At 44.7% G+C, this 26,974-nt stretch overlaps 1 protein-coding gene across 1 annotated transcript in view; it reads right to left on the reverse strand.

The window, feature by feature from the left end:
• Positions 1–3,635: 3,635 nt before the first annotated feature.
• Positions 3,636–26,974, reverse strand: part of LOC122816149 (hexosaminidase D-like) — a 922,622-nt gene continuing 899,283 nt past the window's right edge. Inside the window, exon 13 of the mRNA XM_044088904.1 lies at positions 3,636–4,287. Within this exon, the coding sequence (XP_043944839.1) occupies positions 4,104–4,287 (184 nt within the window). The 3' untranslated portion in view covers positions 3,636–4,103. The remainder of the gene's footprint in view (positions 4,288–26,974) is intronic.

The raw sequence follows: 26,974 nt of genomic DNA on the forward strand, positions 1-26,974 counted from the left end.
GGATCTTGTTATGTCAGTGATCCCCATTACTAAACTTTGTATAGCAAAGATGAAGGTTTCCGTTTTAATTATACATTTTACAGCGTGGCTGTTATTGGAGGCTCCTTTTGACATTTTTGTCACTGACTTCAGGCCCTGTGCTTTTGACAGTGAATGAAGTCTGCCTTAGGGGAACGTTCAGACAGTAGCTAATTAAGTAGTAGAACAAAAAAAACACTGGAACACAAGAACTGCTAGTCTAGACCAAGAGCACTTCAATGAAAAACAAGTAAAAACACTTTCGTGAACATTCTGAATGGGGATCACCGTACGGCGCAAAACAGTATATTTACGGTTTTCCTCACTGTAGTGCGATCTCGAAGTTGGTATATTTAACAGGGGGTGTGGAGGCATAAAAATAGTTTTGTTTTTATTTTTCGAAGTTTCAAAACTTCAATCTTTTGGTCTCTGCCTTTTGAGGTTCGAAGTCTTGAAACTTCAAGCTTTAGAAGTAGATCTATATATATATATATATATATATATACACACACACACACACACATATATATATATATATATATATATATATATATATATATATAGATAGATACACACACACCCTGACAAAGTCAATAAGCAAAAAGGAGGAGGGAGAGCAGCTACTACAAAAGTGTTCATTTGTACAGCTACTGTTACGGTAAGTTTACTTACGCAACTGTACCATGTTCATCATGTTGATCACTGCTACTGTAGCCTTAGCTATATGGGTAGAATAACCTTGCTTACAGCATTTAGGTAGTAGAAGGAGAAGTGTCCAGGAGCACATGGAGAATGATCCTAGCAAAGCCTAATCTAGACTTGAAGCAGGAATCAAGCTTGAAGTGATTTGTAAAAGTGTGCACACAGGACCAAGTTGCTGCTTCTAGAAAACATATGAAATCCAACTCTTTCAAAAAGAGTGTGTGGGCCTTGACCCTGCCTGGAAGAGTTTTGTTGTGGTGAAAATAATAAAAGGAAATAGCCTGAGACAAAGATTTGAAAATGGTGTGTTTGACACAGGTTGTCCCTTCTTGTTTCACAAAAAATCAACAACAAGTCCACAGATCTGAAAGATTTAGTTCTGTCAAGATAGTAGCCAAGTTGTTTGTGGACATCTAAGGTATGGAGCATCCCATTTCCCTCATTTTAGGTTCTGGAAAGAAAATGAGGTGATGGATAGTTTGGCTTAAGGTAAACTCACAGGCATTATCTAATCTAAAATTAAGGTTACCCATGCTAAACCAAATGCTACAGCCTGTGATCCCACTTACACTAATTGTTGTCTGTTCTTTTATCCCTCTTCCACTTCCATATATGAAAAACAGCTTGAATGTTTTAAAAAAAAACACTAACTTTTAGCCTGTATCGTTACATAAAACTAAACTGTACACTTCTATTAATTCCATTAAAGTATTAAGGCTGTTAGGGAGGTTGTCACCACTTATTCGCTTCTCATAATTTCAAACTTATTTTTTTACTGAACTGCTTGCCATTGTGCTTTACATTTTGCATTTCCCTAGCAAAGAATACTCAGAATTCTCAAGATTAACTTATTGTACCTGCAGACAAGCTTGTCTCCATGGGAATGTACTCAGCAATGAGTCTTTGTAAATTTCACTCAGAAAAAATGCACAGCTGCCCTCAGCTGCAGACATCTCGACCACTGAACATTTGCCAACAGAAAGCAAGCTAGAAGACGGAAGTCTAGAATGGACTCTCCTTCTTTATTCCTCTTGCCTCACCCTTTTGGACCCAGGCAGTCCTCATATCCAGTTCTGACTGTCCTGATATGTGCATTCAGGTTCCCCATTATCAACAGCAGTTCACATTGTCCTGCTTTATTTAGTAGGTCCTGCAACTACTGTCTGAATGTACTCTTTTCCTCACTATCACAACCCCACTGTGCAGCATAGGCTGATATTATAAATGTTGCCCTATCCTTACACTGGAGTCTGACTGCTATGAGTCTGTCACTAATTCTGATGACATCCCTCATTGTCTTCTGAAGCCTCTACCTCTCCACAGTTCAGAAACCATTTCTAGTTTGTCCTCCTCCTGAGTAGTAGACAGGATCCCTAGCCAAGTGCTTTGGCTGCACTGCCTTTCCATCTTGTCTCCTGGATACACAGGATGTCCAGCCTCCTCCTTACAATCATGTCATCAACGTCCAAGCTGCATACTGTCAGTGAACTTACACTGAGTGTAGCAATTCAAAGCTCAGGTTTGGCAGGTTGATTGGTTTTACATCCAGCTTTCACTCAACAAAGCCACCCCAGGTAACACAAACTGGGTACTGGATGGCCAGCAGTTTACTGACCCAGGGACAGTGGGTTTTATGGTGAGCACACACTGGCCAATAGGGGTACATACACCAGGGACCCATGCCAACACAGTGGGAGGGTTGTAAGTCGAAATAGGCCTAGTATATACCTATGAACCTATGAAAAGAACCCTTCTGTCAGTACCTAGAGTGGACATGTTCAACATCGACCATGATTAGAAAAAAGATACTAACCCTCAATATTTTTACCCAAGCAGCAAAACGTATGCTGATATGGTTCCTGGTTGCAGGTACCTTTGGAAGGCAGTGGAGGCTGGAACTTTTTCACAGTGAATGTCGGGACTCAGATACTAACTATGCAAACTGCAGAAAAGACTCAAGGGATAGAAGGGTAATTACACTCCCCCAGCCAAATGGATGGTGACATGATAAGCAAATCTTTAAACAGGGGACTGACAGAAAATTTCTAACAAGCTACAGACGGAGTATGAAGAAATTACAGCAGCTGTCAGTGGAAAAAAGCTTCATCTTCTAAGACGTCTACTGCAACAAAGACAATTTTGATCATAAATACAGACAGCATTTCGCAGTACAATTAATAGACGTGTAGATGTTGGTCATGCTTTGGCAATTATGCAAGGAAGTTCCTGTAGTGGCAAAAGGCAGTATGGATGTGTAATGAGATATTAGTATTGCAGGTAACTCCAGATTGGTGATATAATCTTTGTAGTGAGTGAAATAACCTGCCAATTAATAGACAATACTCTGACAGTATCAACAGTTTTAGCATGGGTTGACTCAAATTTTCAGTGAAAATGTTTATATTAAAATACTTCTCATTCATATCCTGATTAAATAACATGCATGAAATCTAAGATGAGAATTTTTTTTTCTAAACATAAGAATCCAAAAGTACATTACTTAAAAATATAAACCAACACATAGCACTGCATATTTGTCTAAAATAGGAAAAGCATCACATATAAAAGGTGCTGGGGCAAGACACAAGGCGACAACTCATTTTCAGTACTATTTGTGTGTAATACTTTCTGAATGCAAATATGTTTAATTCTTCATGCAACTCTGACACCAAGCTGAGCCTAGTACTACAGATACAGTTGTTTGCAACTGTGTAACCTTAATGAGAATAAACATATAATAATAATAAACTCACAAAATATCTCATATGGATCATAGAATTGTTAACTGGAAAATCATATTCAAGAACACTGCACGTAAAAGTTTTTTTCTTACACCTTTTTCCTACGTGGGCTCCATACAATTAAATGAAGAAAAGAGTTTTCAGAATGTACAACAATCAGTTGTACTCCTCAGCTTGTATCTCAAAAGCATTTTATTGCAACAAATTATGTTCTTTTTTTCCCATGACACCATTCAGGAAAATATGTACAGCAAAATGAATGAGACTGCACTGATACAACATATAAAAAAATACATAAACAAACAGCAAATGAAAGTCCACAGCACTATCACACACAGTAGTGTAAACATGAAGTAAAGTTATATGAACAGTAAAATAAATGAGACTGCTACCTGACAGCACTAAACAGAGTCTATACAATGAATAGCAAATTAGAGGACATGGCATGGTCATATATAATTAGGCAGATATATATGTACAAAGTCCCAGCATATTCCTACAAATAAATTTAAGTGCTTTGCAAAACAAATACTCTTCTACTTGAAGTCTTAGAAGCAAAAATGTATGGTAGCAATCTGAATCGAAGATGGCTTAAATGGCACTTTGTAGATTGTGAGTTTTTCCAAATTTTCCACTGAGAATTTATGTAGATTTTGGTCTTGCATTCAATTTAATAATGTCATCGTAGTTTTTTACAATAGTTATTAGAGTTTCCATGTATGGGTTAACATACACATCTAACCACTCACTAACAGTATCAGAGAAGTAGATGGTCTCCATTGTAGTTCTGAATGTTTCCAGAAATTTTTCCCAATCAGTGCAAGTCCTGAAAATAAAACACAGAAATAATTACGCTAATTAAGCAGCAGTTTAGGTACAGATCATCTGCACTAAATCAGGTCTTTTCTTGTTAACAAACAACAAAATGATCAGAAAATGTTTTGTCAGGCATGAGGCAAGATTTCCTGATTCTGTTTATACCACCAGTAACTCATGTTCAAAGAAGAACTTGGTCTGACAGTGTATAAGGTGGGGTTGTTGGGAGGCCTGATTTCTGAGGGCCATTGGGATGCAGCACTACCAGATCACACCACCATGCAGACCAGATGCTGGTGCAAAAAAGATGATGATGTGCATTTGAGGCACCAGATGTTGCGTGACAGGGTAATTCTGAAGTTATGCAAGTCCATTTTCTCTGATGGACTGTTTCACACAAACTGTTTCACATACCCTAAGATAGCATGATTTAAGAGCATTTTATACTAAGTAATGTGGTACACAGGGTGAAACCCCCTATATTGAAGGGGGGCCACAGGGAGTTGCCTCCTGGATAGGTGTGAAGATACTGTCCCCACCACTTCACCCAGGCCCTTTACTTCCAAATTATTTGTTGCTATGTTTGGATGAACAGTCTACTGAATAATACAGACTTAAGTTAACAGCATCACATCTGCATACAACATGGCCTTTATGTCACTTGTCCTGCGGAGATATCTGGCATGGTGGAAAGCCATGGACTGGCTAAAGCAGCACAAATAAGACTTGAGGTGATACATGACAAGAAGATAAATGAAGCCGGCACAGGAAGTAAAGGAGAAGCGACATTAAAAAAAAAAAAAAAAAGGAAATGAGTAGAAGTATATCTACATAAACACAAGCAAATTGCTACATCTCTACTTGCAACATGCAGAAAGCAATGTCTGATGAAGTCAGGGAAGATGGCTCAACAGACTGCCTCACAAACATTTTAGATGAAAACATATTTTATGCAAGTGATCTACAATGTATCACTCTGTGATCTCTGCCTCACGAAATCACAAGTCAGAGAAGGGTTTTACATTTATTAGTTGTACTGTGAGACAGCAGTTGTGTGCATCTTTCCTTTTCAACTTTCATGGGAGTTTTTCTTTTTCCCCACAGTTGTGTGACTATTCAGTTAGTGTAAGTAAGTAACTGAGGTGTTGGGGATGAAACTCCCTCAGAGTGACTGCAAGGGGCTTTGCTCCTGCAACAATGCTTTAATTCAGATGTTACCTGTAGTGTCCTTAGGCAATGTTCTGACAAACCAAGCTTGTCTAATTTGCTCTCAGGGGAGAGGAGGTATGTTTCAAGGACAAGGATCCTGTTTGGTGGAAGTAGCCAATGCCGAAACACCCCAGTAGCAAAAGGATTGAAGGAGCCAGAAGGGGGCTTACTAACTTAACAGATAAGGAGTCGCAGCTGACTGATACATTGCTTAAGCTATTCAGATACAGCCTGTTGGGTACGAGTTTGCCATTTCGCCTCTGCAAAAGAAACCCAGAGCAGTTAGGACTACATAATAGTTTCTACTCTGACTTGTATATTGAGTTCTGCATTTAGTTAACTTGTCAGCATCTCTCCAAGAAGCAGGCAACAACTGAAACAGTATTAAAAGTGCTACTGTAAATTAAAGAAAGCAGTGAAAAGGAATATTTTGAGCAATGTTACGACTTCAAATCACAAAACACGTGGCTCCTAAATCCTTCATTCAAGGTGTTTTCGCTCAAAAATGAAATGTTTCATTGTGAGAAACATAAAAAAAAAGTTATGCTCTTACCATAACGTTCCATGTGTGCGGTCCATCTCGTCCTTTATTCTCACTTGTGGGTCGGATCCGATGCATCAGATCCATCTCGGCCAGTTCTCCAGCTCGAGGTCTTCAGCAAAGCTCGTGGGCCTAATTCTTTACCTGTAATGCAACCCCATAATTACCTCAGATTTTGTCTGCCCCCAGCAGCACATGGAAGAAGCACTTGTATGTATGAGAGTGTATATCTATACCTATTCATATGACCATGAATTAGTACTAGGCTGAGAGGGAATATTCTCTGAGGCTATACATTCCTGCTGAATCACAACTGTGTTATTCAGTTTACCAGGAGCATAGGCAGGGGGCAAGGAGGGAGGGTTGTGAGAATAAAGGACGAGATGGACAACACACCTGGAACGTTATGGTAAGAACATAACTTCTTTATGTGATGTTGTCGATCTCACCTTTATTCTCACTTGTGGGACCGCGTCCCAAGCAACTGAACTCTTGGGTGGCTCATAGGAGAATATTCCTCAGAACCATAGACTCAAAGGAGGCTGTACTCCTAGAGGCCAAATCCACTTTGTAATGAGTAATACAGGTATGAGGTTTTGCCCAAGTAGCTGCAGCACAGATATTATCCAGTGGTAATCTAGCCTGAAAAGCTGCAGACGTGGCCACAGATCTAGTGAAATGAGCTTTAACCACATTTGGGAGAGCTCTGTTTTTAGAATTATAAATGTGGGATATGCATAGTATTAGCCATCTAGATAAAGTGACTTTTGAAACTGGTTGACCTTTTTTTGTATCAGAATAGGAGACAAAGAGCTGATCTGATTTTCTTATTTCCAAAGTTCTATGTAAATAGAAACGTAACTGTAAGAACATCTAGGAGATGCAAGGCATACTCTCCTTTATTTTGGAAGTTGGGAAAGAAAACTGGAAGGTCTATAGACTGGTTAAGGGTATTCTCCGTCACAACCTTGGGTAGAAAGGATGGGTTGGTGTGTAAAACTCTGTCTTTGTGGAAGACTAGATATGGAGGTTTTGTGGACATGGCCTGCAACTCAGATACTCTGCTGGCTGAAGTAATAACCATGAAAAACAGAGTTTTCCAGGAAAGATATTTTAAGTCACAAGTAGCTGAAGGTTCAAAAGTGGGAAAAATAATATAAGATAAAACGGAGATCCCAAGGGGGCGTTGGATGCTTGTATGGAGGTCTTAGCATAACACTGCCCTTCAAAAATGCTTTGCAAAGTCTGTGTGACATGATAGGATGATCATTTTCTCCTATATGAAAATTAGGAATTGTGGCTAGTTGAACTTTAACTGTAGCTGCCGCCACTCCACTGCTGAAGATCTCTAACAGAAACTGTAAAACAGACTGAACTGCTACTGTAAAAGGATCTATTTCATTAAGGTTTGCCCATATAACAAACCTCCTCCATTTGCTTTTGTAAAGTTTTCGAGTAGATGTTTTATGAGACAATAGTATAATATGCTCGACTGGGGAGGAGAGGGATGGAAACCTGTCAATTAGGGGAACCGGAGCAGCCAAGCTGTCAATATTAGGGTGTCTAGGCTGCGATGAACCATTCCTTACTGATGTGTCAGAAGATCTGGAACTGGGTCCAGAATCCTGGGTTCATCTCAAAGATGAGGCTGAAGAAAAGGAAACCAGATTTGATGAGGCCAGTAGGGAGCAATTAGGATAACAGTTGTCTCTAACAGACTTGCTTTCTGCAGAAATTTTGGAATTGGCGGAAAAGCGTAAAGAAGTCCTGGGGGCCAATAGTGAACAACTGCATCCTTTAGGAGGGATCAGGGCAAAGTAGTTCCTGCATTTGGCATTGCTGGGTGATGCAAAGAGGTCATAGCAAGACTGGCCCCATTTACAGAAGATCACTTCCGCACCTTTCTGATTGAAGGACCATTCGTGCGGCCATAGAATGGCTCTGCTCAGCTTGTCCACAATAACTTTGGGATTTCCCCAGGATGTGCATTAATATCAGAAAGCAGTTGGAGGCCATCGCCCAATGCCAGACCCTTAGAGCTTCTCGACAAAGTGGGTATGATTTGGTTCCCCTGTTTGTTTATATACCACACTACAGACATATTGTCCGACTGGATCGCTATCACTCCCAGAGCAAGAGAGTCCTGGAATGTTTGAAATGCTAAAAGCGCCACTCATCTCTAGGACATTTATATGCAAATGAGCCCCGTGTTCTTGTCAGATGCCTTGAGCTGTCTTCCCAAGAAAATGCCGGCCCCCCACCCTATCTGGGAAGCGTCCGTGGTCACCATGGCCAGAGGTTGAGGAGGAATGAAGGGACGGCCTTGAGGTACTAAAGTTAAATGAATCCACCATTGGAAATCTTTTTTACAGGTGTTGGTTATCTTAACCTTGTGGGACAGTGAAAGTTCCAAGACTGACCACTGTGCAAAAAGCAACCAATAGAGAACACTTATGTGAAGGCAAGCTAGGGAAATTAGTACGATCGATGCAGCCATTTTTCCTGCGACCTGGAGAACTAGTTTTGCGGTGGCTTTTGACTTCTTTATTAGTATTCTGACAAAATGAAGGAGGTCGTCTACTTTGTCCTGTAGAAGTCATGCTGTTTGAGTGGTAGTGCATCTCTGCTCCTATAAACACTAAACTTTGAGATGGCTCTAGTGTAGATTTTTCGTAAATCATGGGCATGCTTAGAGAAGAGCAGAGTTGAAGGATGTAATTCCTTAAGTGGAGTAAATGATGCATGGTTGGGAGGGTTATGAGCTAGTCGTCCAGGTATGGAAACACACATAATCCTTTGAGTCTCAGGTGAGCCGCTACTCCTGCCATACATTTGGTGAACACTCTGGGGGCTGTAGTGAGACCACAGGGCAGAGCTTGAAACTGGAAGTGACTGTCTCCTAGCCAGAAGCGCAGGAACCTCCTGGACTGCATGTCCATTCGAATATGGTAACATGCATCCTGATGGTATATAGAGCACATTCAACTGTCTTTTTTCCAGGAATGGAAGTATGGACTGCAGTGTCACCATCCGGAACTTGGGTCTTTTTTACTGATTTCTTTAGATTGCTGACATCCAAAAAGGGTGTCCAGTCCCCTCCTCTGTCCTCTTCAAAACTAAAAAGAATCTTGAGTAAGTTCCGGATCCTCTCTGGTCTGCAGGGACTTCTTGGATGACTCTTTTTCTTAGCAACTTTTGGATTTCTATTGTTACCCTTTTGACTGGGTGGAACCTCTGGAACCACTTTGTTTTTGGGGATAGGAAAGGAGAAGAAAGATTTATCCTCTGGATATTATGTCTTGCACCCATTTGTTGTTTATCTTTAGCCTGGTTTCTTGGTGCAAAGACAATTGACCCCCGACTGCCTCCATAGGTGAGCAGTCAGGCACTCCTTTCAAGAGCACTGGAAGGGTTTCTCAAAGAAAGATTCCCATGAGCCTTGTTTTTGTGGACCTCCTCTGCTGCGAGGGTGGCGTCTTCCATTATTGTTTGCCCCCTCTGCCTCTGGGGAAACCTTCACCTTGTGTGTCCCGGTAAGACCTCTGAGATTTATTGAACCACATTTTCCCACTATCTTTTTGACCCTTGGGAAACTCTAGCAGGAGTGGAAAAATGCACTCCAATGGCAGACAAGGTCTTGCCCTATTGTTCACACCTGGTGAACATGTCCTTCACTTTCGGCCCAAAAAGAAAGGAGCCGTCAAAAGGGGCGTTAATGAAAGAAGACTTGAAGGGTTCCACAAAATCGCAAAGGTGCACCCAAGGCTTGCCTCCTAAGAGAGATACCTGAGCCTGCTGCCCTACTCGTTCCAACTGCTGCATAAGAAATGAGTCCCATGGATGAGTGGCCAACTGAATTCAGGGTGGCAAGCTGAGCATTGATTTTATCTGCTGCCGCATCAGCTACGTCCCTTTGGAGGGAGTCTGATAATTCTTTAATCAAGTCCCTCTGCAGTCTAGTGAAGTGGGTGAGATAATTCTGAGACCGCAAAGCAAAGGTCACTGATGAGAAGATGTGCTTCCCATACCTATCCATAGTCCTAGAGTCCTTATTAGGAGGATGGATAGAGGAACTTGTTTCAGAGAGTTCCTTCCTAGTGGCCGCCGCCACAACCGTGGCATCAACCCCTACACCGGTCATTAAAAAATGTTTTTCTTTTGGGGCAATAATGTATTTATTTGGCCTCCTAGGAGTAGGGTCTATGGTGTCTGGGGTCTCCCAAGCCTTTTGCGAGATTAAATCCATAAGCTCATCAAAAGAAGGAGTCAGTCAAGAAGTTGATGGGCGAGATGCAAAGGCCTTCAGGAAAACCAACTCCTCAGCTGAAGGGGACATCGACTGCCAAGCACCTCTCTGTTTTAAGATTTCTAGGATGCCTCCAAAGTAGACACCTTCAGGAGGTGATTGTGGGGACCCTTCTGCTTCATCGAGGTCAGTGTCAGATGTGATAGACTCCTCTGGCGAGTCAAGATGCTTCCTCTTGCATGTCCTCTTCTGAGGGACCTCTTCCGTGGGATACTTTGGAGAGGTTTTGGAAGAGGGGGCAGTAAGGTACATCCTGAGGCCTAACATCTCTGTGGACCTGTGGAGAGGGCACATGAGAAGACAAAGACACCCCAACTGATGAGGGAGGAAGAACCGAAGTAGATCGTATCTCAGACTGCAAAGTAGTCAGCACCCTCCTCATTGCCTCAAAGGCAGTCCCTCCCCACTCCGAAGATCTGACAAACAAGTTGTCGGAGCTGAAAGAATCTCTGGAGCAGAAGACAGTAGCTCCGAAGCAGAGGTAGGAGCAAAATTCACCAGTGCCAAGGTCCCCAGAGGCATAGGTGAATCCGAAGAGATCTGAAAAGTCTCTGCTGACCCAACAGGGGAGTGTCGGCTCCTAGAGGTCTCCTGTTCCAAAAGCACAGAGACACTCAGGGCAGATATCATATCCAAGGAAGGTATGGGTCCTGGACCCGACACCAACACAACCTGGATATCGGAATTTTCCTGCTCCAAAGCAAGGGCAAGGATCAGAGGAGGAACTGGAACAAAAGAGGGGGGGTTTGAGTCTGACCCGATTCCTTTGGTCTTGGATCTAATAGTTTGGCCAAAGCAGGTGTCTTCAAAAGTCTCTCTACAACCCTATCCATGTCTTCATCAGATAAACTCCTGGTAGAACTAGTGGACAGGGTAGGTGACCTTGATGTAGCTAGTAGTGGAGAAGGGAGCCAAGAAGAAACCTTTTCAATAGATGAAGATCAGTTCCTATGCTTATGCTCCATTTTTAGCAGTAGGCGTCAATGAAATTCCCCACTCCGAGGGAGTTTTGGAACCAGGAGGAGATGTCTGCTCTGCTAGAACCTTTGGATCTGTTAACTTCAGAGCCTTCTGCTTTGCCTCTGATGAGAATCTCAGCTCTGATGAAGGTCTTTTAGTAGGTTTGTCGGAAGATTCGACAGAGAAAGGTGACTTCAAAAGGCCTTTCAAAATGAGTTTGTTTTTTTTTACTTTGGATTAATGTCCGCTGGTTGAAATTATGGCAAATGGAATAAGGCTCTTACAGATGAAGAGGCCCCAAACAATACACACATAAGATGAATCACTAACGGGAATCTTCTTACTGCACTTTTCACATTTTTTGAAGCCCAAGGGCTTACCTTCCTGTTTCTGTGACATGACTAAGAAAGAGAGAAGGAAGAAGAAAAACAGTCACTTCCAATCACGAACAGCAATTCCTCTAATTTAAACGGATTTCACACACACACACACACACACACACACACACACACACACACACACACACACACACACACGCACACACACAGAGTAAATTAAAACTCTAATTTTTAAGTTAAATATACAGAAATATACTAATAGTACTATTTTTTTTAGAGGAGGAGGAGGAAAGAAGAAGATAGAAGATAAGGAACGTCCTCTACCTAAATGGACGTTCCTAGACACCCTCTAACTAAAACAGACATCAAATAAGTGAAAACTCTGGGTAAAGAAGTGAATCAGAAACTAATTTAACTAGTTATAGTAGAAAAAAAGAAAAAGACAGTGTTAGCCCAGACCTATGGGGGTCTATATTATTTGAACAACAACTCACTTCAGCGAAACCCGTTTGAGCGACACATATTGAGCAAACGTCTCAAATATCAAAGAACAAAAATAAAAAACTTAACACACGAAAACTATCACTAACTGTTTTAACCCCCACTACTTAAATATACCAACTCACAGATCGCACTCCACTGAAGTAAAGGGAAGAATTCCCTACTGCGATCTCCGTTCACTTTTGCAATATTTGAGACATTCGCTCAATATGTGTCGCTCAAACGGGTTTCGATGAAGTGAGTTTTTGTTCGAATAATATAGACCCGATCTATGCTGTTCAATCTTTTCGCTGCATGGCAAATGAGATCTGAGGTAATTACGGGGTTGCATTACGGGTAATGAATTAGGCCCACGAGCTTTGCTGAAGACCTCGTGCTGGAGAAATGGTGAGATGGATCCGAAGCATCAGATCCGGCCCACAAGTGAGAATAAAGGCGAAATTGACATCACATCATTACATTTACATTTATTCGTAAAAGTGACAGAGTGAGTCTCTCAAGGCCGAAGTTCAAAACTCAAGGATGAGATAACAGCTCTAAGTTTTAGTCTTAGGTGGAGAAGACCTCACCACAAGGTGTTCTTTATGTTTAGCTGGGTTATCATACTGCCTAGTACTAATGTAATGAAGAGACAAAATGAAGAATCCAAGACCAGCATTAGAGAGGAACAAGTCATACTTCCAAGATGAAACCCAAATTGCTGAACAAGTCTAAATTCTAAGTTATTTACTTATTACACTTTACCATTCAGGTTGGTGACTACTTGGCAGATCCCACTTACACAGGGGTCCCTAGCAAAAAGGCTGTAGTGTAAGGAGATGCAAAGTATTATTCTCATACAAGACATTTAGAGTAATTTAAGCTATATTACTTAGTACACTAAAGAGTAACGTGCAAGAGTAAATTGACACTGTGAGGAGACTGTAATATAGACAACAATCGTATACAGTAAGATGGAAGGGAAAAAAGTAGGCACCCATCAGCAGCTCAATAGTTCATGAACATCTGCTCAATACATTATTTGCCACAGCAGTTTGCTCTCTTTATGCTGCAGGGATGAGGCAGGATCAGATGGCAGCAATTTATATTGCCTTTGAAATTACTGTATGTCACTGTTTTTTTTTTTTGTTAATATTTTAAATGAGTACTCCTTCTTTGAGCTTGGAGCAACCTTAGATGAAGCGGAGCTTGCTCATCAGCAAAAAAATGTTTTTTTTTAGTTTCTGCATGCTGTCACTGCATGAAACTCATAAGTGAGTGCATACATACTGATCACTGTGTACTAAACAAGCAGTTTCATACAATTAGGGCCAAGTAGTAATGCTTGGAGAGGTTAGGTTTTAGGGTATCATCCAATACAGTGTTGTCATATCATATCCATAAACAACTGGCACCATACAGAGAGTTTACTTGGCAAGTGGGAAATGGAAGCAGATTGCCAGGGTCTTCTTTCATATCACATACACACAGCACACACACCAACAGACAATTTTGAGTCACCTAACTACCCACCATAAGCCTAAGATGTGAGAGGAAGCCAGGGTACCAGGACAAAACCTCTGTGAATAAAGGGAGGATATACAGATTTTATACAGAAGGCAACAAAGCCAAGAATTCAACCAAAGAAATTCTGTGCGGTGACAATGCTTCCCACTGTGCCACTATGCCACGTTAAAGTATCACAGAGGACCCCAAAACTTTATGATACAAACATATTATGTACAAAGTATACACATCCAAAGTGAAGGAGACAATTCTGATCCTAACGTGGATGCCTAAAACATACAGACAGACACTGATTGCTTGTTCGCTAAAGGGGAGAGTGTGTGTGAATAATACTTAATTTCATAGTAAAGTAGTACCATAGTGCGTACAAAGGTGGGGAATACTTTCATAAATTTATCTTGTGTATTATGGCAATGAAAGAAAATGTGAATGATATAATAAAACAGTGTACAGTGGTAAAACAAAGCAAACAATGTGCACATTTGCACAAAGAAATGGTGCAACAGAGTGAATGGGAAGTGAACATAGCAATTGGATAGCTCTATATTAATGGATGAGAAAAACAGGGTAAAGATAATCTTGTACTGATTAATACAAGTGTTAACAAAAAAAAATGAGACTAGTCTTTTAAGTAACCACACATCTAAGAGTTAGAGCTGAAACCTTTCATCCTATGGCTTTTTTTTTTTTTTTGCTGAAAAAAAAAAAGAAGAAGTTATGTAGTCACCATAACGTTCCATGGTGTGCTGTCCATCTCGCCTTCATTATTAGCAGGTTGGGATAGCTTCCCTAGCACCATCTTTCTTGGGTGGCTCAAGGGAAAATATTCTTCAGAACAGTGGACCCAAAGAAGGTCCTGTTCCTGGAGGCCAAATCAAATTTGTAACGAGTGATAAAAGTATGAGGCCTTGCCTATGTTGCTGCAGCACAAATGGTGTCAATAGGTAGTATCACCCGAAAAGCAGAAGAGGTAGGAATGCCTCTTGTATAATGACCCTTTACTTTATGGGCAAGTTCTTTGTTTTGCAATTGGTAAGCAAAGGTAATACAATCTGATGGCCATTTCGAAAGTGTGACTTTTGAAACAGGAACACCTTTGAGTCTGAAAAGGATACAAATAATTGGTTGGATTTTCTGAAATCTTTTTGTCCTATGTAAGTAGAAGTGTAATTGTCTATGTACATCCAAGTTGGTGCAGCATATATTCTGCCATAATTAGGGGAAAAAAATTAGAAGTTATGTACTCACCATAACGTTCCATCTGAGTAGGTGACTTCATTCGGATGCAACCTGTGGGTATCGGATCCGACCTCGGATCCGAGCCGGCAATTCAAAAGCTTAGGCTCCGAGCTCCTAGCTCCTCCCTCTTACCCATAACCCCTTGCCACGCCCTGACTGACCTCAGATTGAGTTTGCCTCAAATACTGACCACAGTATACTAAAACAGCATAAATACTCGCTCTAAAAAGGTCAGGGGGATGGAGGATAGTTGCATCGAATGAAGTCACCTACTCAGATGGAACGTTATGGTGAGTACATAACTTCTAAATCTGAAGTAGGAAGACTTCATTCGTCTGCAACCTGTGGGACAGAGTCCCTAGCTACCTGAATCTTGGGCGGCCATCATGGAAGGATGTTCCGGAGCACCGCTGAGCCAAAGGATGCTCTTCCTCTAGAAACAACATCCACCTTGTAATGAGAAATAAAAGTATGAGGCGAGGCCCAAGTAGCTGCCGCGCAGATATCATCCAACGAAACACGGGACTTAAAGGCGGCTGACGTAGAAACCGCCCTAGTAGAATGAGCCGTAACCCTCTTAGGAGCAGGTCTGCCTGAAGTGTCATATGCCTGCAATATGCAATTAGCAATCCATTTAGACAGAGTGACTTTAGACACTGCTTTACCCAGAGCAAATTTAGCAAAGGAAACGAACAGCTGATCTGATTTCCTGTGGCCAGCTGTCCTGTTAATATAAAAACGTAATTGTCTATGAACATCCAATGAATGCAACTTGTATTCCCCTTTGTTTGAATACTTGGGAAAAAAGACAGGCAAATTGATTGACTGGTTAATATTGGATTCAGAAGAGACCTTCGGAAGAAAAGATGGATTGGTCCTGAGGCACACCCTATCAGGGAAGAAAGAAAGGTAAGGCGGTTTGACACAAAGAGCCTGAAGCTCAGACACCCTTCTGGCTGAAGTGATAGCTACCAGAAAGACAGTCTTCCAGGAAAGGAATTTTAAATCAGCAGAAGCTGCAGGCTCGAAGGGAGGAGCAGTAAGGGCCTGCAGGACTAAAGACAAATCCCAAGGCGGTACAACCTCCTTGACTGGAGGCCTTAATAAAAAAACTCCCTTGAGAAAGGATTTGCATAATTTCGCTGTCATAAGGGGAGCTGTGTCCTGTCCAATGTGATAATGCGATATAGCCGCCAATTGTACTTTAATCGTGGATGAACTGGCCCCTTGATGAAAGAGGTCTGTTAGAAATTCTAGCACCGCAGAGATAGGTGCTGAAAAAGGATCCACCGTTCTCTGCCCTGCCCATATAGAGAACCTCTTCCATTTACTCCGATAAACCTGTCTGGTAGAAGGTTTATGGGCAGCCACCAAAATTGCTTTGACCGGTGAAGAGATACCGGGAGTCCTAATTAAGGTTGGAATTGGAGCAGCCAAGCTGTCAACTTCAGGGTCCATGGGTTGGGAACTGGCATTCCCAGAGGGTGAGAGATGAGATCCGAATTGGATCCAGAATCCATGGTGGATTGATTTTGTGAGACCATCTGAAGGGGAACCAAGGTTGTCGAGGCCAGAATGGGGCAATGAGAATCATTCTGCTCCCCAAACTGTTGGCTTTCTGCAGAAACCTCTGCATCAGAGGAAGTGGAGGGTAGGCATAAAGGAGACCGGGAGGCCAAGCATGCACCAGAGCATCCTCGAACTCCCCTGGTGGGGAAGTAGAGCGAAGAAATTGTCGCATTTGGCGTTTGAGGAGAAGCAAAAGATCGCAACAGGGTTGCCCCCCAACGGCAAAAATCTTCTTCGCTACTTGAAGGTTTAGGGACCACTCGTGTGGAGAAAGGATGGTGCGACTGAGCTTGTCCGCAAGGATGTTGGACTTTCCCGGAATGTGCGTTGCTATCAGAAAGCGTTTGGTGGAAATTGCCCATTCCCAAACTCTCATGGCCTCTCGACAAAGGGGATAAGACCTGGTTCCTCCCTGCTTGTTGATATACCAGACTACGGACATGTTGTCTGTCTGAATCGCAATAGTCCCTGTAGGAAGAACGTGGTGAAGTGCTTGCAACGCTAGGAGCACCGCCCTCATTTCCAGGACATTTATATGCAATGATGTCTCTGTGGGATTCCACGTGCCTTGGACAATCTTTCCCAGAATGCCCCCACCCGAGGCAAGAAGCGTCCGTGGTCACTGTGGCTCGGGGAAATGCAGCGCAAAGGGTCTTCCTGCCAGGGGCTCCGGAGAAAGAAGCCACCACAGAAGGGAGTCCCTGCACGCTCTGCTGACCGCAATCGGAGCGTTTAGAGATGAACAAAGAGGAGACCACTGAACTTGAAGGGTCCATTGAAGAACCCGCATGCGTAGGCGAGCATGAAGTAGAAGCGGGATAGCTGCCGCCATAGAACCTAGGGCCCTCAGGACCGAAGCTGCAGTTGGTGACGGTTGAAGGATTGCTGTCACATGACACCTCAGGCTGACGATACGGTCTGGGGTGAGGAAGGCTCGCATTGATCTGGTGTCTAGTCTTCCTCCTATGAAATCTATAATTTGAGTTGGATTCAGGAAAGATTTCTCCCAGTTGATCGTTATGCCCAGCCTTGGTGCTAGTTGAAGGAAGTAATCCCTGGCTGAGCACAGAAGATGCCTTGATGATGCCGTCAGGAGCCAGTCGTCCAGGTACGGAAAGACCTGTAATCCCTGGAGCCTCAGGTGGGCCGCTACCACTGCTAACACCTTGGTAAACACCCTGGGGGCTGAGGTGAGACCAAAGGGGAGGACCCTGAACGGATAGTGACTGGCTCCCAGCCGGAAGCGAAGAAACCTCCTGGATCGTCTGTCCATCCGAATGTGGTAGTACGCATCCTTGAGGTCTATGGAACACATCCAGTCGTTCTCCCTCAACAGGGGGAGTATAGATTGCAGGGTGACCATCCGGAACTTTTGCTTGGTTACTGACAGGTTCAACAGGGAAAGGTCTAAAATTGGTCTTAAGTCCCCGTCTTCTTTGGCACCAAAAAGAACCTGGAGTAAAACCCTAATCCGGCTTGATCTGGGGGGACGCGCTGGATGGCTCTTTTTCCTAGCAGCTGCTCGATTTCGAGAGTTGCCGCCTCCCTTTGATCGGGTGGAACATCTGGGAGGCTGCGAGATTTGGGGATCTTGATCAGGGGTATTGAATATCCTCTGGATATGAGTCGAAGCACCCAACTGTCTGTTGTTATGGACTCCCAAGAAGTCAGGTGCATCGAAACCGCCCCGACTGCCTCCAGAGACGGACAGCCGGGCAACCCTTCAGGGCTGCTGCGTGGGTCTCTCAGAGAAGGGTTCTCTGGACCCAAAATTGCCAGGAGCCCCCCTGCCTCTGGCACGACGACCTCCCCGTCCTCCTCTGCCACGGAAGGACTGGTTATCCGGAGCAGGTTGGGACTGCTGCGACTTCCGGAACCACATCTTCTTCTGTCCCTTTTGGTTCTTAGAGAAGGACCTCTGGGGAGCTGAGAAGCGGACTCCGGCAGACAGCGTCTTCCGTCCTTTTCGCTCTGGACAAGTGTCTCGCGAACAGTCTTGCCAAATAAGGCAGAACCATCGAAAGGGGCATTCGCGAAGGTCGCCTTAAAGGGCTCGGCAAAATCACAATGGCGGAGCCAGGCCTGTCGCCTCATGACAAGGCCTGCTCCGCTGGCTCTAGCGGCTCCCTCAGTAGCATGAGACAGCAGCCGCATAGATGTATTGGATACAGATCTGAGAGTGGCCATTCGGGTGGAATAAACCTGCTTATCCTCACTCGAGATGGACTCCGGGGGAGATGCAGCGTACTCTTTAATCAGATCTCGCTGCATCCTAATGACATGCGCCATGTAGTTCAGCGCTCTCAAGGAGAAGGTCGCTGAACTAAACACTCGCTTCCCAATTCGATCCATCGAACGGGACTCCTTGCCCGGAGGATGGACGGAGGGACTCTCCTGGGCCAATTCCCTCTTCGTGGCTGCAGCCATCATCATGGCATCTACAGGGGGACCCTTACTCCAGTGGGTGCGGTCTGATGGAGGAGAAAGAATGCGATCCGGGCGTTTTGGGATAGGCTCAATGGTGTCCGGATCCTTCCACGCCATGATAGATATAAGATCTACCGGGGGTCAGCAGGAGGGGACACCCAAGAGGTAGAAGGGCCCGCCTCGAATGCCTCCAAGAACACAGACTCGTCCGAAGAAGCCTTGGGAGCAGACCACCCCCCCCGATCCTTAACATCTCCATGATGTCTCCAAATGAGACGTCCTCAGGGGGTGACCTAGGGGAGCCTTCCCCTTCATCCAAGTCCGTGTCTTCAGTGACGGACTCAGGGGAGTCCATGTGCCTCCTCTTGCACTTGCGCTTCCGAGGTACATCATCGGGGGGGCTGTCCGAGGAGTACTCTTCAGCAGACGGATGTTCCAAGGGAACCACTTGGGACATCGAGGCGGGCTGTCCCTGGGACCGGCTGGTGGGGTCTGGGCCCCACTCCAATGCAGTGCGGGATGGAGCCGTGGCAGGGACCAGGGGTCCGGATGTCCTCGACAGTGCCCTTTCCATAACGCGTTGAAAGCCGAGGGGAGCCAGCTACTCTAAGCCCGAGCCGACCCCACTCGGATCCGGCGTGCGGATCGGAGTCGGAGCGAAACCGTCGGATCCGAGACCAGTGTGCTCCGACCTGGGCGGGCGAAGACACACCAGCTCCCTCGGATCCGAGGCTCGGCCCTCGGCTCCGAGAGGTCGGGTCCGGTACCCGAAGCACTCAAGGGATGGGACGGATCCGAGGTGCGCCGACCAATCGGATCCGACCCACCCCAGATCCAAATCTGCACGGCGCCAGCTCCGAACCCGTGGTATGGGTCGGAGAAGGAGCTACGGGCGAAAAAGGGGTCAAGCCCCTCCCGGTTGGGGGCTAGGAGCACTCCCATTTGCATTTGGGCCTGGATGAATTTCCTCATCATCCGGTCCATATCAGCTTCGCTCATCGAAAAGGTCGATCTGGAGGAGGCCACGGCGGACCTAGAGAACCGTCTCGGTGACCTCCTGGAAGGGCTAGCCTCCTCCTCCTCGGGTCCAGGAGAGAACCGAGGGAGTGGAGCCGAGGAGGAGGAAAGCTAGAAGGCACAGGGGAAGCCCGCTTAGATGGAGGAGCCGAGCTGGAAGCTTGGCTCTCCTCTTGTGGTGCTTCTCCTGTGCCTCTCCTTCTGTCTCTCCCTACTAGAATCCTTCCCCTCCGGCATTTTAAGGGAGGTTGAGTCCCAGCCGGAGGGAGAACTGACAGCAACAAGTTGCTGACTGGAGGGCAGAGGCCGAAGCAGTATCTGGGGGTAAAAGACCCGCCAGCCCTAACTTCGACCTCCGTTCCCTTAAAGCCCGGGGGTTGAACCCTGCACAAATGGTACAACCAGAAGACAGGTGTTCAACCCCCAAGCATGACGAGTGTGGCCATCTGCTGGGGACAGCTTATGGCCACACTCGTATTTCGAAAAGACAGCCTTAGGGGCTTCAGACATGACACCTAAGGCCTAAACACACACAGACACACACAAAACTACGAAAAACCCGAGAAATTTAACTAAAGAGGGAGGGTAAGCCTTAACCACACACAACACTAACTATTTTTTAAACAAAAACTGAGAATTTTAACAATTTTCCTGTCAGAAAACCACTTATCTCAAAAAACCACGCCAGGAGCTCAAGAATTCCGTTGCTTCTTGAAAAGCGGCAAACGAAATCTGGGGTCAGTCAGGGCGTGGCAAGGGGTTATGGGTAAGAGGGAGGAGCTAGGAGCTCGGAGCCTAAGCTTTTGAATTGCCGGCTCGGATCCGAGGTCGGATCCGATACCCACAGGTTGCAGACGAATGAAGTCTTCCTACTTCAGATTGGTAGTTCTATGGACTGATTCAGGTTAAATTCTGAGCATACTTTGGGCAAAAAGGATGGGTTTGTTGGCAGGGATACGCTATCTTTGTGGAAGAGCATGTAGGGGGGCTTTATGAATAATGCTTGCAGCTCTGAGACTCTTCTAGCAGAAGTAATAGCTATCAAAATAATAATTTTCCAAGTCAGATACTTGAGATCGCAGGATGATGCAGGCTCGAAAGCGGGAAAAATTAAACATAAGACAAAACTCAAGTACCATGGTGGTGGACGGACCTCAATAGGTGCTCGTAATAAAAGAGTGCCTTTAAGAAATGCTCTGCAAAGTCTGTGGGACGTCACATTAAGGCCTGACTCTCCTAAATGGAAATTAGATATGGCAGCTAACTGGACTCGAATAGTAGCTGCAGCTGCCCCTTCATTAAACAGCTTTGCTAGGGAATTCAAGAATAGAAGCTATTGGGGCATAGAAGGGATCAATGTGATTATTCAAAGCCTATGAAGAAAATCTTTTCCATTTGCCTCTATATAACCTTCTTGTCGAAGCTTTATGAGACAAGATGAGAATATGCTTTACTTGCACAGAAAGGTTAGGGAGTCTGGCTATGGTTGGACTCGGAACAGCCAAGCTATCAATTTGAGGGTTTGAAAGGGGGGGGGTGGAGTGTCCCCGATGCATAAGTCAGGAGGTCCGGAACTGGGTCCAGAACCCACGCCTCCTCCAGGAGATGAGGCCACAGGAAGGAGAACCAGATTTGATGAGGCCAGTATGGGGCAATGAGTATTAAGTTCCTTCCCAAGTGACTGGCTTTCTGAAGAACTTTTGGTATCAAAGGAAAGGGAAGAAAGGCGTAGAGGAGACACGAGGGCCAGTCGTGAACAACTGCACCCCTTGGTGACTTCCCCGTAAGGGGGGGGGGGATCAGGGCAAAGTAGCTGCTGCATTTGGCATTCATGGACATGGCAAAAAGGTCAGAGCAAAGTTGGCCCCATTTGTGGAAAATCTCTCCTGCCATTTCCTGTTTTAGGGACCACTTGTGAGGCATCAGAATCACTCTGCTAAGTTTGTCTGCAATCACGCTGGATTTCCCCAGGATGTGCTTTGCAATCAGGAAGCATTGGGAGGTGGTTGCCCAGTGCTATACTCTCTGGGTCTCCTGACAAAAGGGGTAGGATCTGGTTCGACTTTTTTATGTACCATACAAATGATACTGACATGTTGCCTGCATTGCAATAGATCCTTGCGGAAGAGAGTCCTGGAATGCTTGCAACGCTAAAAGCACTGCTCTCATCTCTAGAACATTGATGTGCTTCATGGTCCTGCCAAGTGCCTTGAACTGTCCCTCCCAAATAATGCCCCCCCACCCTATCTGGTAAGTGTCCGTGGTCACTCTGGCTAAAGGCTGGGGAGGAAGAAAGGGACGACCTAATGTTACATGAGTGAAGTAAAGCCATCAACGAAAGTCATTCCTGCAGGATTCTGTTATCAAAATTTGGTGGGATATGGGTAGTTCCTGCATGGACCAGTGAGTGAAAAGTAGCCACTGTAGTATTCTCATGTGCAGACATGCTAATGGAATCAGGGTTATTGTAGTTGCCATGGTTCCCAGTACTTTGAGGATTGTTCTTGCTTGTACTTTTCTCTTGGAAAGAAGGTTTAGGACTTGATGTCGTAGGACTTGAACCCTTTCAGAGGGAAGTTTTGCCATCATATGTGTTGCATCTAGATCTGCTCCTATAAAAGTGATACGCTGAGATGGCAACAAGGCAGATTTTTCATAGTTTATTGGGATTCCTAGGTGACAGCAGAGATGCAAAGTGTTGTCTCTCACTTAGGATAGTAGATGCTTGGTGGTGGCAGTTAGGAGCCAGTCATCTAGGTACGGAAACACTCGTAATCCTAGGCGTATCAAGTGAGCCGCTACTACTGCCATACACCTGAACACTCTGGGGGCTGTAGTGAGGCCAAAGGGCACAGCTCGGAGCTGGTAGTGACTGGCTTCCAGCCGAAACAGCAACTGACTCCTGGATCACCTGTCCATTTTTATATGGTAATACACATCCTGGAGGTCTATGGAGCACATACAATTGTCTCGTCCCAAAAAGAGAGTATTGTCTGCAGTGTTACCACCCGGAACCTTGACTTTCTCACTGATTTGTTTAACTTGCTGAGATCCAGGATGGGTCTCCAGTCCCATTTTCTTTGGAACTAAAAAGAACCTTGAGTAAGTTCTGGATCCTATTTGGTCTGTGGGGACTGCTTGGATGACTCTTTTGACTAGCAACTTTTGTATTTCTAGAGTTGCCTGATCCCTTTGACTGGGTGAAATGTCTGTGATGTTTTTTGTGTTTGGGACGGGGAAGGAAAAGGGTATAAAGTAACCTCTGGATACGATACTATGCACCCACTTGTATTTTGTTATTGTTAGCCAGGCTTTTGGGTACAAAGATAAGCAGCCCCCGACTGTCTCCAGAGATGGACAGGCGGGCCTCCTTTCAGGAGCACTGAAAGGGCTTACCAAGGAAGGACTCCCTGTCACCCTAGTTTTGTGGACCCCCTCTGCAGCGTGGTCAGCATCTTCCATTAGCACTTCCCCTCTCTGCCCCTGGGGGAAGAATCACCACTGGTGTCCTGGAAAGCTCTCTGGGAGTTTCAAAACCACATTTTTCCTCTTTTCTGACCCTTTGGGTAAGGTCTGACATGTAAGGAAAAATGGACTACAATTGCAGAGAGAGTTTTTCCTTCTTATTCACACCTGGTTAGTGTGTCTTTGACTTTTGGCCAGAACAAAGATGAGCCATCGAATGGGGCATGCACAAAAGAAGATTTAATGGGCTCCGCAAAGTCACACAAGTGGACACAGGAATGTCTCCTTAGGGAAATTCCTGAACCCGCTGCCCTGCTCGTTCTATCCCTTGCATAAGAAATGAGCCTCATGGAGGAGTTGACCACTGAGGTTAAGGTGGAGAGCTGAGAGGAAACCTTGTCTGATACCCTTCAGCTACTGAACCTTGGAGAGTATCTCCTAGCTCTTTCAGGAGATCTCTCTGAAGCCTAGTAAAGTGAGTCAGATAATTCAGCGATCTGAGCGCAAAAGTCACTGAAGAGAAGGTGCGCTTTCCATATCTGTCCATCGTACGAGACTCTTTGTTCGGAGGATGGACAGAAGAGGACGTCTCTGAAAGTTCCTTTTTGGTGGCTGCTGCCACCACCATATAATCTACTGGGACACCTTTGGTAAGAAATTCCTTGTCTGAAGGTGCGGTGATGAATTTGTTTGGCCTTAGAGGAACAGGTTCCACTGAGTCTGGAGACCCCCACGACTTTCGACTAACTAACTGCATCAGCTCATCGAAGGGCAAAGACACCCAAGTGGGTGAGACGCTAAATGGTTTATGGGCTTCCAGCCGCCTCTCTGTTTTAGTATTTCCAGGATGTCTGCAAAGGCGACATCTTCAGAGGGCGACTGTGGGGACCCTTCCGAATCATCAAGGTCTGTATCTGAAGTGATGGACACCTCTGGGGAGTCTAGATGCTTCATCTTACATATTCTCTTTCGAGGGACTTCAGAAGGGTATTCTGGAGAGATTTCGGAAGAGAGGGAGTCACCCGATGGGGCATCCTGATGCCTTGGGTCCCCATGTCTCTGTGGATGCAGTGATACTGAAGCAGACACCGGTGCTTTTGGGGGAAGAATGTCCTGACCCAAGAGTGGACCTGTCTGTGGAGACAGCACTCTCATTACCTCAAAAGCCCCTTGCCCCTGATCCGAGGAAACTCCCGGCTCCAAAGAACCAGAGGGAATCCCCGGATCCAAAGGGGTTGGCTCCGAGGCGGAGGTAGCAGCCAAGCTCACCTGAGATTCAATTTGGATCTGACAACTGTCTGATCTGACTCCCCTTCCCGGACCTGACTGGAAAGTGTCGGCTTCTAGACTCCTCGAGTTCGGACGGAACCGAGGATGTCAGAGCAATGGATGGTGCCAAAAATCCTGTGATAGGTCTCAGTTCCGATGGTTCCACTACACTCAATTCTGGGCATTCTGGTTCCGAGGTCCAAGATCAGCTCGGAGGAGGAATCAATGGTGAAAGGGTAGGTTTGGTCGGTTCCGAAGCCCTCTGGGTTGGATCCGACAAGAGTTTGGTGAGCGACGGTGTCCTCAATAGCCTCTGCACCACACGATACACATTATCATTGGGCAGGCTCCTGGATCAAGTGGAGGGAGCAGGAGATCTGGAAGACTGGAATAGAGACCTTAAACTTGGAGATACCGGTTCCAATTCTGGGGACCGGCTCCGTACATGAAATCCCAACAGCTCTGAAACTGAAGGAGCTGGGGTAGAAGGCTTCTCGGACGTGACAGTCTTTGGGTCCGAAGATGAAAGTTTTTCTAACTTTTTTGATGGCACTGACTGAGCCTCTGAGGAAGAGGACCTTTTCCAGACTTGTCTGATTTTGAAGAGGTGGAATGGCCTGACTTTGAATGACCCTGACCTTTTTCAACAGCTTCAGGGGTCTTCAATAATTCTCTCAGAGTAAGTTTATTCTTTCTCTCCAGTAGTACCCTATGACTAAAGGAGTGACATATGGCACAAGACTCTTGAAGGTTTACTGCTCAGAGACCATACACGCAAACTGTATGTCCGTTCAGTAATGGACATTTGTTGGCTGCACTCAACACATTTCTTAAACCCCGAGGGTTTAATATCTTTAGACTGCTTGGAAGACACTGTAGTAAACAGAAACAACATAAAAACTAATAAACTACAGAAAAAAACAACTTTTTTTTTTGGGAACAACAAGAATCACGCCAAAAACTACTAAGGGAGAAAAGCCCTCTAATTTAAACGGGCAAAGGCAGCCCTCTAATTTAAATGAGCCAGCCTGGTAATTGTTGTTGTTGTGTCTTTCGGCTTTTCCCGGTTAGGGGTCGCCACAGCGGAACTCCGGTCCGCTAATGATTGGTAGTTGATTTTTACGTGCCGAGTTACCAGCCCTGACGCACAACCTTCAACGAAGGTACGCCCATTCGCGCATGTCTCCACGCAGAAGACGCTCTAGCTGAGAATTGAACCGGACAGCATCTTACTGTGAGGCGACAACGCTACTGCAGCACCACCACCGCGGGATAAATGAGCTAGCCTGGTAATATAAAAATGAAAACAACGGGGAAAAAATCTCAAGGTTAAAACAGCTCTCTAACGTAAACGAGCCTGCCTAGACAGTTAAAATGAAGGAAGACTTCTAACTAAAACGGGCTTAAGAAATACATTTTTAAGCCAGGATAGGGTAAGGAAAAGGCCTTGAGAAGAAAACGATGGCTAACAGCAAAACAACAGAAAACAAACACACAAAATTTGCTTAATAAACATTAGCTAGAATAAAACACTGACAATTATCGAAAAATATGTAAATAAGAAAATTTTACTTAGGCAGAGCCAGTAGGAAATACCCAATCTTGTTTGGTGGCAAACGAGATCTGGTGAGCTCTCGTAGTGCATCATGGGATAGGGTTTTCAGCCACGAGCTAGTGAAAGACCTCGAGCTTTGTATAAGGCTGAGTCGGAACCGAGGATCAGTTCCGAACCAAACCTGCTAAGAATGAAGACAAGATAGGACAACATCACATCATAGGTTATAACTGAAATGGCAAATACTAACCTGTCGTCCTTGTAGATTGTTAAAAGCTACAAAGGAGATCTCTGAGAACTCAAGGGATGGTAATTATGTGACAGTCGCACCTTTTCAAGAGTTAAGTAGTCAAGCTGAGAAAATACCAACTACAGTACACTTAGTATGCTATTGTTCTGGATAAACAGATCTCAGGATTCAGGAAATGATTGGAACAGTAGCACTTCCATCTTACTGAGCAAGAGTAACCAGAATATATCTGCTTAAAGAAAGCCAAGGGAATCATCTTTAGGTTGCCTTAAATGCTTTGATTGCTACTGTATGAATGCAAAGTACTAGAGGAAAGTCACAAATTATTTTTCCACATGAAGGAAAATTAATCTAACTACTAGACAGACTACTACAGTGGGGCACAGGACATCAATGCATGGAAGATCTGCATTTTATAAATGGAAAAACAAAATCAAAACCCAGTGTGCCAACAGAAAACTCATTTGGATAGGCAAGTTTACAGACAGTGTATATGTCTCTGCCACTTCTGTGAATTAGTTACATTTTCCAATTTCTATGCTCTT

The sequence above is a fragment of the Protopterus annectens genome, chromosome 12.part0 (genome assembly GCF_019279795.1).
Source record: "Protopterus annectens isolate FY-2018-M chromosome 12.part0, PAN1.0, whole genome shotgun sequence".
Classification (NCBI taxonomy): Eukaryota; Metazoa; Chordata; order Ceratodontiformes; family Protopteridae; genus Protopterus; species Protopterus annectens.